The sequence below is a fragment of the Chiloscyllium punctatum genome, chromosome 3, assembly GCF_047496795.1.
Source record: "Chiloscyllium punctatum isolate Juve2018m chromosome 3, sChiPun1.3, whole genome shotgun sequence".
Lineage (NCBI taxonomy): Eukaryota > Metazoa > Chordata > Chondrichthyes > Orectolobiformes > Hemiscylliidae > Chiloscyllium > Chiloscyllium punctatum.
The window spans coordinates 112,506,844-112,521,314 of NC_092741.1; the positions used below are offsets into that span (position 1 = coordinate 112,506,844).

Genomic DNA, 14,471 nt, shown 5'->3' on the forward strand with positions numbered 1-14,471 from the left:
AGTGGGTGACTTTCTGCAGTGCATCTTACAGATGGCCACATTGAATGGAGTAGATATGGTGCCATCAAGTAGGTTGCTTTGTCTTGGATGGCATCAAGCTTCGGTGTCTCCTGAATGCGTAGCTCCCAATAAATGGTCCATTACCTTCCTGACTTGCATCTTGTAAACGATAGATTGGCTTTGGTGAGTCAGGTAGTGAGGTTCTCTGCACAGAATTCAAGCTTTTGATTGCACTTTTAATCAGTTTTTTAAAATCCCTTTTAAACTTTTAAAATAAGTTCAAGATACTGCATGAAGAATTCAGCAATGGTGATTGGTTGTGGGCAGTTGGTTAGATCCTCTTGAGATAGTCAGTTACCAGTACTTGTGACAAACCTACTCGCCACTCAACAGTCCATGCCTCACTGCATATTGACATGGATGACTTCAGTATAAGTCACATGTAAAAATGATAGCATAAAACTATACATAAAGGGCATCATTGTATGGGCCCAGAAGGAAAACTTGAATCACAAATACAAACACTTGATGCTTTTTTCCCCATTTTTTATTTCAGATGACAAGCTCTCGCACTAGATTTTAAACAAGCTGGTGAATACTGGCAAATTACTCCTCCCACAACTATACCACACGTTCCCAAGACAGTATAAATATGGTTTATCTAACATTAATACAACATTGCATCAAATTACATAATTAAATGATCAGGTATCCAAGTATTATGCATTCAAAAGGCATACAAAATATTACAGACATCAGGGCCTGCATAGTTTAAGCAGAAACTCAAAAATCACGCTTCTGACAATTGGTAAACTTCCAATAATACATCAAAAGAAAGATTACAAGTTTCAGAAAGTTACTGTACAGTATGAATTTAGCTACAACAAAGCATTTCTACTTTTTAAAAAATTACTTGGTACATCATGGGCAAACCCCAATATAATTTTCTGCACAAGACAAAAAGGCAACATACTAATATTAAACATCCCCCATTCCCCCAGTTGTTTCAGGCCCTCCCTAATCAATTGCAGAGTGCCAGTGTTCTCTTGTAAGGCTTTATTTTGAAAGTCAAACCAAAGTGTGCTTATGTACACTATGAACATTACAAGGTGTACAGTCTAATGAACTGATATGCCCTTTCAGCCACTAACAACTGCATAGTGGGGTGAGAAGTTAATGGTATGTCACATGATTTATAACAAAATTAAATGCATTGCAAGCCTTTTCTAAAAGGTAATATACATCAGAATGTGGGCATTCAAAAGAACTATTATGACATTAGTCAGTGATAAGTTTAAAAAAGAAACTTAGATGCAGTACTGCTGTGCAGCAAATAGTTCTAGTGTGATTGTGGGAGGGCATGTAAACAGTGTTGAGTGTACAGAGAGCAGCCAACTGAGTTAAATCTTTGACACTAACGTGCAGGATACTCATCTGAAAGAGCTGTGGACAAGGTTCATGTAGCATTGTCCTATTCAGAAATAATTTTCAATGACATTGAAAGGTTAATGATAGTTTCACAATTCAAGTGACTCAAGACAGGAAGTTGGGATAGAGGGCATGGGGACAGTGTAGAGGAATAAAGGTGTTCAAAATTATTTGCAAGATTCCAGCTTCACATCTGTTTAAAAAAATCAGGCACAATCTCGTGCTTAATTTAACCGTTGTATATCTTTGCTTTGCATCTGTAAACAGCAATAGTGCACTACATTGTACACTTATGTTGTATCTCATCCATGTTAACTGTCTTGAGTCAAGTTAAACTCAAACCAATTGGGGAAGGACCTTCTTATTCTAGTTTAGAAACATACAGCAGCAACATTTTAGCTCACAAAGGAAGTGAATCTGAAGGCAAGAGAATCTCAGGTCTTAAAACACAACACTATCTCCAACTCCCAAATCCTACGGAAGCACCAGTTTACATTATAAGCACATCTAATATTTTGCATTCCCCGGTCAAACAGCCCAAGTTGGCAATCTCCTCTGCCTTCAGATGAATTAAGCAATTAATCCTCTGATATTACTGGATGCAGCAATTATTTCGGTGGCCATTGGAATCTTTAAAGCGCAGACGCATTTTGGGACGGTATTTCTCCAGGTACAGCAACTGCTTGCTATTGAAAGCTCCACGTCTCTTTCTGCAATATGAAAGGGAAAAAAAGTTTAAAAGTGTTTTCATGATAAGTTTGCACTGCACAATTAAAAATTGACTCAATTTTTTTTACAAGTTTGTTCAACATCCCTCAAGTCCTGAAAAAGGTTAGTACATATACTGGCTGAAATTTCTGTTCAATATTGATGTGATGACATGTTGTAGCACGATTTGGAGATGCCAGCGTTGGCCTGGGGTTTGCAAAGTTAAAAATCATGCAATACTAGGTTATAGTCCAACAGGTTTAATTGGAAGTAAATCTTTCGGAGCACTGCTGCTTCATCAGGTGGTTGTAGAGTATGATAAGACAATCATGTACTCCACAACCACCTGAAGGAGCAGCGCTTCGGAAGCTAGTGCTTCCAATTAAACCTGTTGGACTATAACCTGGTGTTATGCTGAAACATAGTTAAAAATTGCACAAGTATTCCAATTCAAGCACCATTTACAAATAAGGATTATGAATATCATTCATGATAATCTATAAATCTGCACCAATAAAACAGGGAAAGAATTAACAGTATGTTGACTGGATGAGGGGAAGCAAAATATATAGTAAATCATTTGTAATCATAACCAGTATAAATTGTTTGTCATAAATTATGTAAAAAATTAAATTCAGTTAAATTAAGCATTTGAAATTGAGGAAATATTGTTGCTCAGATTACAATATAGACAGCAGATTAACATCAGTGTGCAAAATGGATATATCTTTGATCCCAGCTAGCAACTTGCTAACAAAGTATTTTATTTTTAAAGATATTCAAAAAGACTAAGCAGCACAAAAATTCTATTTCCAGATACAGAGGCTTGCCAATTAGAGGAGGGGTTGTTAGTTGAGGGACACATATACAACTTCAAGTATACAGAATCTGAGATACTGGTTAGACAGGAGACCAAATGTCTGATAGAACTGCAATTTCTTACTCAAGGTGACTGAGTGTTTCACAGACAACAACTCAAGTTGAATTCAGGCAATTATCTCATTTGAACATTAAACTAAAATGAGGTTAAAAGAATCAATCCATTAGGGACAATGTGGATAATCCACTTGCCTGGATGTGGGCAGCTCCGATAACACCAGCTTGACAACATCCTGAACAAAGCAGCCCACTGGTTTGGTACCACATCCACAAACATTCACTCCCTCCACCACACTACGTAGCAGCACTGTTGACCTCCAATAAGATGCACAGAAGAAATTCACCAAGACTCCTTAGACAGCACCTTCTAAACCCAGAACTAGAAGTGGAAAGCAGAAGGTGCAGGGAACACCACCAGCTGCAAGTTCCCATCCAAGCAACCACTTATGCTGACAAGGAAATAAATTGTTGCTCTTTCAAACTTTGGGTTAAAGTTCTGGAACATCCTCTCAACAGCATTGTGGGTCAATACAAAGGGACAGCACACCACCAGCTTTGGGGAAAACTAGGGATGGACAATAAATGTTGGCTCACCAGTAATGCCAATATCCCACGAATAAAAACATGCTGGAGCTCAAGTAAATATCACTCAAACATCTGTATTTGCACAGAATGTGGCAGAAGTGAATGACAAATACACAAACTTTACTTACTGTCGAATGAACTGAACAGCATCTTCGTACTTCATTCCACATTCAATTAGTGCCAATGCCACCAGAACTGGAGCTCTGTGCAAAGGAAAAAGATATAGCAAGTAATATCACTTTCACTTCATGAGAAATTCAGACAGGTTTTGCCAATTAGCCTATGGAATTTATAACTATAAACCAATCTGGGGCCAGATTAGCAGTCCCAGTTTCTTGCAGTGCACACACTGAAGAACATTTGAGACAACTGCATTATGGATGTAGGTTTGCTTGTTGAGTTGGAAGGTTCATTTTCAGCCATTTCGGCAACATACTAGGTAACATCTTCAGTGAGCCTCTGGACGAAGCACTGATGATTGCTACTTTCTATACGTTCGGGCTGGTGATGTCATTTCCTATTCTTTTTCTCAGGGTGGTAAATCAGGTCCAAGTCAATGTGCTTGTTGGTGGATCTACCAACAAACATCGACTTGGATCCAATTTACCATCCCTGGAGAAAAAGAACAGGAAATGACATCACCAACCCAAAAAACCCAAACATATAAATAGAAAGCAGAAATCATCAGCAGTGCGTCGTCCGGAGGCTCAGTGAAGATGTTACCAAGTATGGTCACTAAACGTCTGAAAATGAACCTTCCAGCTCAATGAGCAAACCTACATCTAGAACCTCAACCTGAATTACAAATCTTCTCAAAAGTCACTAACACATGCGTGAGTTATGACCAAGGTTCTATATGTAGTGCAACACTAATAATTCCCACCTCAGTATGTGCCCTGCACTGTAACCACATTGGACTGTTCTCCTCAGAGGGTTGAGAGAAAATGTGACAAGAGAATACAGATGCATAAGGATAGATGACAAACAAAAGACAACCCTATAAAAAACTTAAGGACCAGATAGAAGATTAATAAATTGAAAAGGATGTCATTTCCAAGAGTCTGATTATCAGTAGTGCCACTAGACACAGCAGAGCTATGATGCTGAAGCACAGTAAAAGCCACAGCATGAATGGGTTAGGACATAAGCCTTGGGGAATAAGGCTTTGATGAGTGGCAAGTTTGTCCAATTTTACAACTGCCCATGTCATCAAGTATTCTTCTGATTATATTTAAGTCCTTTCAAATAGTTGAAAAAAAGGAATGAATTAGTTCATTAATCTATTCTTGGATAGAAAGCAAATTTTATTTCAATACTGAACTCTCCATAATTTGGAGATGCCGGTGTTGGACTGGGGTGTACAAAGTTAAAAATCACACAACACCAGGTTATAGTCCAACAGGTTTAAACCTGTTGGATTATAACCTGGTGTGATTTTTAACTTTGTACTCTCCATAAACAGAGTACTATAAGACTCTGTTGTCAGTATTCAGCTCACACCAGCAGCATCCCTCAAATAGCCACAATCGCTCATTGTTCCCACCTCCAACACCCTATTCTTCGGCTTTCTATCCTTTCCTTCTGTTTGACTGAGGGTGCTCAGCTGCCTATGTTGCATTCTGTGAATTCCACTTTCTTAATCTTCATAGAGTCTCCAGGAAACAATATTCAGCCCAAATCCACACCGACCCTCCAACAAGCATCTCAGACCCATTCCCCCTACCCTACACCTGTAACCCTGCAATTCCTATGGCTAATGCACCTAACCTACACATTCCTGAACACTGAATAATTTAGCACTGTACATCTTTGGACTATGGGAGGAAACCGGAGCACCCAGCAGAAACCCATGCAGACAGGGAGAATGTGCAAATTCCACACGTCCGAGGTTGGAATTGAACCTGGGTCCCTGGCACTGACAGACAGTAGTGTTGACTACTGAGCCAACATGTCACCTTAAGCATGTACAACATCCTATCTTTGTTCAATGCAGATTATAACATCAATTACTCCTTTACTCCAAGACTTTTCTCCCTTCAAAACAGTTTCTATATTACTACACAAATGCAAGCTGAGCTAGACTATGGTAAAAAGTTAATTTACAAATTTTAGTCTCAACTAAGCACATTTACACTAGCCTGACTGACAACCATAGTATGAATCACATGCAATAAAAGCAGGAGGAATAGTACATACCGTCCAAGACCAGCTACACAATGGACAGCAATGCAACAACCTGGCTCTTCACGGAATTTCGCTCTCAAAAGGGTAAGCCAATCATCCACAATCTGGTTGGAAGGTGGAGCACCATCATCAAATGGCCAGTCCTGTTAGAAAAACAAAGTTCCCATTGTGTTTTGATGTACCAATTCACCATTATTTCAAACACTTACTCAAGACCTCCCTGATGCCTTTAGTAGGCATTTTTAGCCTTGTGTCAGAGTCAGAGGTACAGCATGGAAACAGACCCTTCGGTCCAACCTGACCAGATATCCCAACCCAATCTAGTCCCTCCAAACCCTTCCTATTCATATACCCATCCAAATGCCTCTTAAATGTTGCAACTGTACCGGCCTCCACCACATCCTCTGGCAGCTCATTCCATACAAGTACCAACCTCTGAAAAAGTTGCCCCTTAGGTCTCATATCTTTCCCCTCTCACCCTAAACCTATGCCCTCTAGTTCTGGACTCCCCGCAGATCCTGTGAACTGACAAAGACAAGGATTCTAACATATTGAATGCAAGGATTCCCGTCCAAGCACATTTTCCAGAAAGTCATGATGAAATCAACTGCCCTACCCCCATTTAAGTAGACATCTGAAAAATGGGGAATTGCATGCTCAAAGTAAAGATGGTTACAGATGGAAAATGTAACATTTTTCCCTATTATAGGTATCTTACATTCTGAAAGCATTAATTAAATGGATTTGGATAGGAATTGGACAAACTACCCAAACTATCCCCCATATCGGAATATGAATGCTCTAACATTGTCATTATGTCGTTGGATTAGTGATCCAGAGGCCTGAAGTTCAATTCAGTTAAATAACAATCTCAAAGTATTTGTATTAATAACCATAAAATTGCAGTTTTGAAATAGACACCCATCTCGCTCTTCAGGGTTCTTTAGAAAAGCCAAATGCCATCCTTAAAGTGATTCCAGATCCACAGCAACATGTATGACAACTGCTCTATAAAGTTATTCAGTTGGATTCAAAAGGAGTACTTTTCCTGCATTGGTGCCATCCTTGTTGATGAGGTCTATATCCCATGATTTAAACAAATACAGGTTTCAGTATAGCTTGTGGTGCAGTAATGGTATCCCAATCTCTGAGATAGTAGATCCATGCTCAGGTCCCACTAGTGCTAAAAAGGTATAACATCTCTGAACAGGCCAATTAGAAAAATATCTAAAAATCAGAACAAATCTAGACTCAAGTGCAAGAACCAGAAGTGTACCAGCCAAGGTTAGTTTAGCAGCTACAATATAAAACTGACTGCACCTCAAGCTTGCCAGAGTATATTGGACTAAAACTGTTCGCAAAGTGAATATGATACTATGATAGATTGGTGTAGTCAAGGATACTGTACTAGATAGGAAAAGTGCATAGTGAAAAGTGATGCCCCAAAACTAACGAGCAATAACAATCAGATGTTAAACAATAGTTACAGTAAATCTTTTAATATAAGACTGAAATTGGACTATTTTCACCCTGTTAACAAAAATACAGATGGCAAGGTATTTTGTACTTACCAAAAACTGAATGCCTTCTTTTTCAACTGGAGAGGTGTCGTAGGTTGCTTCACATACTCGAACTACTGTGGTGACACTGTACTTTTTCAACTCCTGAAAAAGTAGATAAAGTAAACAAGTCTATCTTGGATATATATGTTAAAAAGTACACTATTTTAATAGTTCAATATTTGCAATTTTGAAGTCGGAGATTCAGGTCAAAAGCTAGATTTTGGAACAATACCAAGTCTAGACTTTGAGGCTTTCAAACATCTTGCTTATCCTTATTTAACTTCCATCACAATTAGGGAGATAACTGTCTGCAACTAGACATTTAATTTCTGTTCACATGTTAAACTAACATATGCAATACATTGTTATTCAGCAAGCATTTCTATTAAAACAAAGACCACACCTCTTTGGTTTTCTAATTAAACCAAGGCCTTGATTCAAAGAAAGCTGAAAATTGGAAAGAACATCGTGTGTGGTGCAAGTTGGTTGGGTTTTTTTTTGAGGAGTACAAAAATGGGAAATAATGAAAATATTTTTGAAAAGCAGACCAAAACAGGATTCAGTGGTTTCAAACCACAAAGTATTTTTTAAATGTACAAACTTAAAAACTACAACAGACTTTAATCTTCCAATCAACATATCCAAAAACATATAGCTCAGATACAAGTAGAAAAAGACACCAGTTGTTTTCAAAAATCAAATCAGTAATATTTAACAATGACCACAGGTTTAAGGGAATCAATCACCTGCTTTCTCACTGCCTTTTAAAGCTTTTGCTGCAGACCCCCAGCTGCTCAACCTACAGTGAGCAATGTCATCTGAAACAGTCAACTGCACGTGGCATGCTGCATTCCAACTGCCAGAAAAAGTATGCAGTCTTGCAAAGACTTGCTTCAACCAGTCACAGTGGACATCAAACTAAACTAAGGATCTCGATAAGCAAAGCACTGGAGAAAAAAAAATCCTTAACTGTCCAAGGATTAAGATGTAAGGGGTCAAAAGCCAGATTGCTATAAGCACATTCAGTTTTTTATTATTTAATTAGTTTGAGTTGTTAAAATTACAAGGTTTCTGCTTTCAGAAAGTTGTGTAAAATGCCTGCTTTGGTGAGCAGCATCTCAGACTTGAAGTTATTAAGTGCACTTAAAATAACCCCATTTGTCTGAAAATCTGTACAATACTAAACTCAATGTAATGCCAAAATTTAGTACCCTGAAGAGATCTCTCACCTCTATGAATTTATTTAAGGTTGCATTGGTAGGGTTGTGTGTGATCAGAAATCTCATGTTCTTGTAGGTAATTTCCACAGGTGCTGGACGATTCATCCGAGCCATTTTCTTATAAAAAGCGCAAAACCTATAAAGTGAAAACAATGCCTTGCAAAAGCTGAAAATTAAAAAGTCCAGTTTTGTCAAATTCCACCAGAATGTATGCACGTACAAAGGCTTTTGATGATGCTTTTAACAAGCAGCAAATCTTCAATCCAGTAATACTGTGACCAACAAAAAAGAGCCCACTTGGTTACCCCATCCAGATATGGTCTTCGATGAATTATTATTCCCAGCCGCTGGTAACCTGCTTGAGGGGTTTCTTAAGTGGAATAGTAGTAGACTTTTACAGTTCACTTGTCTGCATAGATGTCGTGCTGTGCCTGGCAGTAGTCTCCACTGCCCTTCAGAAACTCCATAAATGTGCGACCTAGAACACCACAGAACTGCTGCAAAAACAAAACAGAAATATTAAATAGAGCACATGTTGGAATTTTGTTCTCTTCACTATGCATCAAATGTTTAGTTAAAACAACAAGCCTAGTGAGCTTCAAGGTGTTGCATGGCCAACTTGCAACTTAGGTTACCATGAATCTGGGTGCAAAGCAGCCAGTGGAGTTACAGCCTTCTGCCAACATCTGCTTAAGAACTACACTACCTCAATCAACCTTAAACACAAATAAATCACTTATGGCTTTCATGTGCTCCAAGATTCCACAAGCAGCAATTGATAAAGATTTCAAAACATAGCCCCATTAACTGGGATTCTCCTTAAAATAAAAAAAGCATTGTTTTCAATGTTCAGGAGTATGACCTTTTAACTTATTACAGCACATTTGAATTCCACACAGGCAGGCTGTCAGAACCCACGTTATGCTTGTTTCTTTGACGACGTGCTAGAATGTAGACTAGAAGTCACTAGCTGGGTAGGAATCAATGGAATATAACAATGCACATATCATAATTAAGACATCACAAACTTCTTTTAAACTCTTTTAAGGAAAAGAAATTTAGACAAAAGTACCAGTTCTAGAAACAGTTTGTTATGGTCTTTAGAGCATCTTTGGCATTGGAGCAGTAACTGGACCTCAATTTCTAGATTAGCTGTATCACTGACTTACGAAGCACTGAAAGCAACTATATGCAGGATGTATTCAATCTCAGTAGTTCTAACATCTCAGTACATACATGTTTGTTAATTCAAGCATTATTGCAAACAGCGACACTGCACCAAGAATTTACTTCCCTCGTGACATAAATGAAGCATGCCCAATTTCATCTGGTTGCATCACATTCAAACTAAGATCAGAAAAACTCAACTACCACAAAGAAAACCTTTCCTGAGGCACATTAAATATAGGCCTGATAACGTAGGTTGAGGGCAAAACATGGACAAAAACTTTGAAATAAACACCCTCTTCAAACAGTGCTTGGGAACACTTCCTTCCTATTTAAAACACCAGAAACTAATGTCACCTGGAACAGAAGTGGCTCATTGTGCTTCAGCTATGGAAAGCTCTACTTTGACTAAACTTGAGATTTTTTACAGACATAATAGCATGCTAAAAATAAAGTCCACTGTAGATCTGCAAGTTATTCATGCAAGATTAAACAAATTAGGGTCGTCAACGAAAGGTACTGTCTTGAAATTAAGAAATTTAGAATATTATTTGACCGATACACTAAAGATAGTAAGGGATGGATATAGAAAAGTTATTTGGTGAGTCTGCGACTTGGAAACTGAAGGGACTTTTGAGGACAATTTGTGAAACACCACGTACAGTTTGAAGGGTCTTGGAGTTATTCTGTAGAATGCAGCAATTGTGAGATCAATTACTTCTATAACAAATGGAGTGCAAAAAAAATTGAGATATGGGAGAAAGGTGGGGAAAGAGATTTGGGTAACAGGTCAGCCACTGAAAAGAGGTGGTGCACAGGGCTAAATGGTTTAGTCTAGTTTTATTGTTCATAAACATCTAGCACATTATTTGATAAATGAGTGACAGATTTAGCATTAAAGTACTGTAGTCTGATTTTAAACAGCACATCTACAATACGTTGACCGGTTGCTTCCACTGCTTATAAACTGAAAATTTATAGATCACTGAGGATGCACATATTGAACAGGGCAGTAGTGACTGAGCACATTTTTAATGGGCCAGATGGAAGTAACAAAGTCACAAAGACCAGTGACAATTATTCCTACAGGAAATTGGAACCTAGTAACTGCAGTCTTAACTTGCAATAGCAGTCTTGCTTCAGTCAGAAATTATACATTACAGCCCTATTCCAAAGACTTGAGTCTAAAAACTAGGCTGACACTTCCACTGAAATGCAGTGACAGTGCTGTACTCTACTGGGGGAAAGCATGCTGAGATATTAAACTGAGGCCACACACACACCCAGTTGGATATAAAATGCTCCACAGGACCATTCAACAACCCCACTAGCATTCTCCCCATGTCCTGGAAACATTTGATCAATGCTATTGAAGACAAAGGTATAATTATTAAGCACACTGCTATTCATGGGATCTGGCTAGCACAAAATTCTGAGTCTACATTCACTACCCCAATATAAATCTCTTATTTCTTGTGTACACAATTTATCCATAGATCGAAAATAAATCACTTGTTTATGTAACAGCTAAAGAAATCAAACATCTTATTACTTCGCCATTAAATATTTAAGCTGCTCTTTTCCAGCCCATTAAACAGAATATTTTCTTAATAACAATACATTTCATTTTGAATTGAGGATCAGAATACTGACAGTAACACAACTCACCTAAAATACATTGACACATTCACTGGCTCTACTTGACATGATGGAAAATCATCCAGGTATGTCCAATGTAGAAGAAAGGACAAAACTAACTCAGCTGATTACTCCTCCATCACTTTACTGATGAGTACGCTGATGAAGGGGTCATCAGTGCTATCAAGCAGCACCTATGTAACAACCTGCTAACTGACACCAGGTTTGGTTTCTGCCAGGACCACTCAGCTCCTGACATTACAACTTTGGTTCAAAAATGGACAAAACAGAAACTCCAGAGAAGAGGTGAGAGTATAGCCCTCATAAGTGCAGCATCAAGGAGCCTAGCAAAATTGGAATCACTGGGATCAGGGGGCAAATTCTCCACTGGTTGAAGTCATACCTATATACAGAAGATAACGTCCTGGAACCAACCATCTGCAGCTGTTTCATTTGTACACTGCCTCCATCATAAGGATGAACTGGGGATGTTCAATGATTGCAATGTTCAGCACTACTTGTAACAACTCAGATTCTGAAGTGGTCTGTATTCAGACACAACAAGATTTGGACAATGTCTAGGCTTAGAATGTCAAGTGGCATTTGCATCACAGCTGCCAGGCAATGACCATCTCCAATAAACAATCTAACTAGTGCCCCTTGACATTCAATGTCACTATCACTGTGTCCACAACTATTGAGGGCCAACCACAGACCAGAGATGCAACCGGACTTGTCACAAATACAGTTGCTACAAGAGCAGATCAGAGTGCAAGAATGCTAAGGAAGGTGGCTTGCCTCTCCAAGGACCAATCAACATGTAAGACCATGGGTCAGAGCTGTGGAGGAGCGATCCTCATTTGCCTGGATGGGTGCAGCTCCAGCAGTGCTGAAGAGGCTCAACACATCTGGTATAAGATGACCCACTCAACTGGCATATCAAAAAATGTCCACTGTTACTACTCAGTGATAGGAGTATGTACAAGACATGATTAACTGCAAAAATTCTTAAGCAGCATCTTCCAAACCCATGGCTACCTCCATTTGGAATGACTGTGCAGCATAAACATGGAAGCAGGTTCCTCTCCAGGCAACTCATCTTGACTTGGAAGTGTATCACCGGATTGGGATCATGGAATTCTCTCCATATGGCTATTGAGAGTCTACCTGAAGCACATCGCCTGCTGTGGCTCAAAGAGACAGCTCACCGCCATCGTAAGGACAAGTGGAGATAGGCAATAAATGCTGGCCAGTCAAGTAAATAAAAAGGGACATTCGGAGCAATACAAGTTGACGACAATAATAAAGTTTACAAACGTATGATAGTATTAGAGGGGCAAGAGTTACAGATTAAACATCAACAGCAGTGAGAGATACCAGGATCAAAGGACACAGCCAAAACCTATAAAGTGAAAGTACAGCTCCAAATGAATGAGACACAGGGCAGCTTGACAAGGCATGAAGTTAGATAATGAGGAAGAGGAGTGATGGAGGGAAGACATAAATGAAGATCGTGGTGTGAGTCATTGTGCTGCAGATGTTCTGCTATTGATGTGTGTATTAAGGGAGGTTGGAAGAAGAGAGACTGTCAGTCTGGAACTATGGCTGGTTAGGGACTGCCAATTAAGGCAGATTGGAAGTAATATGGTAGTGCATGGTCTAACTATGAATCAGACACTAGTGTAGAAGCAGCTAAGATTGATTCAGAGAGTTTTATTCCATAAAGTACATTTTGGGTTAGGCTAATCTTGAGACTAAAAGCAAACATAACATTGCTTGGGAGGAAAATGATAACTTTGGACCAACTAGTTTCCAAAGTTCCAGTGTGCAATGCAACTGACAGGATATTGTTTCCCCAACCAGCAGCTGCTTGTAGACAATAGGGGAGGTAACAAAAGCAATGAGCAGATTCTGGGCTGAGGATCCTAGTACAGGGTTGGCCAAAAGGACTTCAGCCAACAAATCAAGCAGCAGGACAACTTGGATCAAAAATACTAAGTAAAGTCTGGTGAGTAAGAGCAGAAAAAGATACAAAATAATACAATACTGGAAAGTCGATCCAAAGATGTGCAGGTCCAGTAGACTAGCTATGCTAAATTGCCCATAGTATCCAGGAATGTGCATGCTAGGTGGGCTAGCTATGGGAAATGCAGGGTTACAGGAACAGGTCAACGGGGTAGATTTGGGATGGATGTTCTTCAGAGGTTTGGTGTTGACTCTGGGCTTAATACCTTGCTTCTACATTGTACTTTTTTGATAAAAGAACAGCAAGTGCTATAAAACATTAATGTAAGAAAATTGCGTAGACGTTGGAATTGCTAAAACCTTGATGTATGCCTTTGTTCCTTTTTGACTAATATTTCAACACACTGTTGTGGTTCATTGCGTTCTGGTGCGTGAAAGCAGTTGGAGCCCTGGATTAGGACTTTTGATGGTCAGACCAAGCCCAATGCGGGAAGAATGAGCCCAATGCAGCGGTGGAGGTCGTCCCCTGGCATCTGCGGTGGCAGCAAGAGCAGGCAGACCAAGGTCTCCCAGGAAGCAAACCAAAGCAGAGGAGACCAAATCCAGCATGGTTAAGCATTTAAGACTGGTGAACTTTATTTTTCTACTTAACACTAGGACTTTAACTTTAACAATTTATTCTTCTACTTGGTACCAAAGAACCTTTGCACTGGCACTGGCGATTGTATACTTTTCACTCAGCTCATTTACTTCTGTGTTGAGCACCCATGACAAAATCCAATTCTAATTCAAATTCTTCTCAGCCTCTAAACTTCAACTCACCTAAAACTGATGCGCATCCCATTCATCCATCAACTGCACTCGTTGTCCCAATTCAACGAGTTTGCATCTATTATTCAAATCTGTGAGAGGACGAGTCCTGTCAAGCTCCTGGGCAACCTCCATATAGCAATTCTCACCTGATTTTAATGGCTGCATAATTGGCAGTTGTCTTCAGCTAAGCCCTAAATTCTACAATTTTTTGCCAATTCCTCCACCTTAGCGTTCTTCTTTCAAGACACTTTTTAAAACTAACTTGTGACTAAGCAGTTGGCCACCTGTCATATCACCACCTTACTTAGCTCTAATATTTTGT

At 39.2% G+C, this 14,471-nt stretch overlaps 1 protein-coding gene across 1 annotated transcript; it reads right to left on the reverse strand.

The window, feature by feature from the left end:
- Positions 1-529: 529 nt before the first annotated feature.
- On the reverse strand, positions 530-8,936 carry ptp4a1 (protein tyrosine phosphatase 4A1). Its single transcript, XM_072558310.1, has 6 exons — positions 8,787-8,936; positions 8,576-8,702; positions 7,356-7,448; positions 5,797-5,927; positions 3,729-3,803; positions 530-2,138 (listed from the first exon to the last, which is right to left on the reverse strand). Exons 2-6 carry the CDS (start codon positions 8,678-8,680, stop codon positions 2,021-2,023), a joined length of 522 nt encoding a protein of 173 aa, XP_072414411.1. The 5' UTR covers positions 8,681-8,702; positions 8,787-8,936; the 3' UTR covers positions 530-2,020.
- Positions 8,937-14,471: the final 5,535 nt, after the last annotated feature.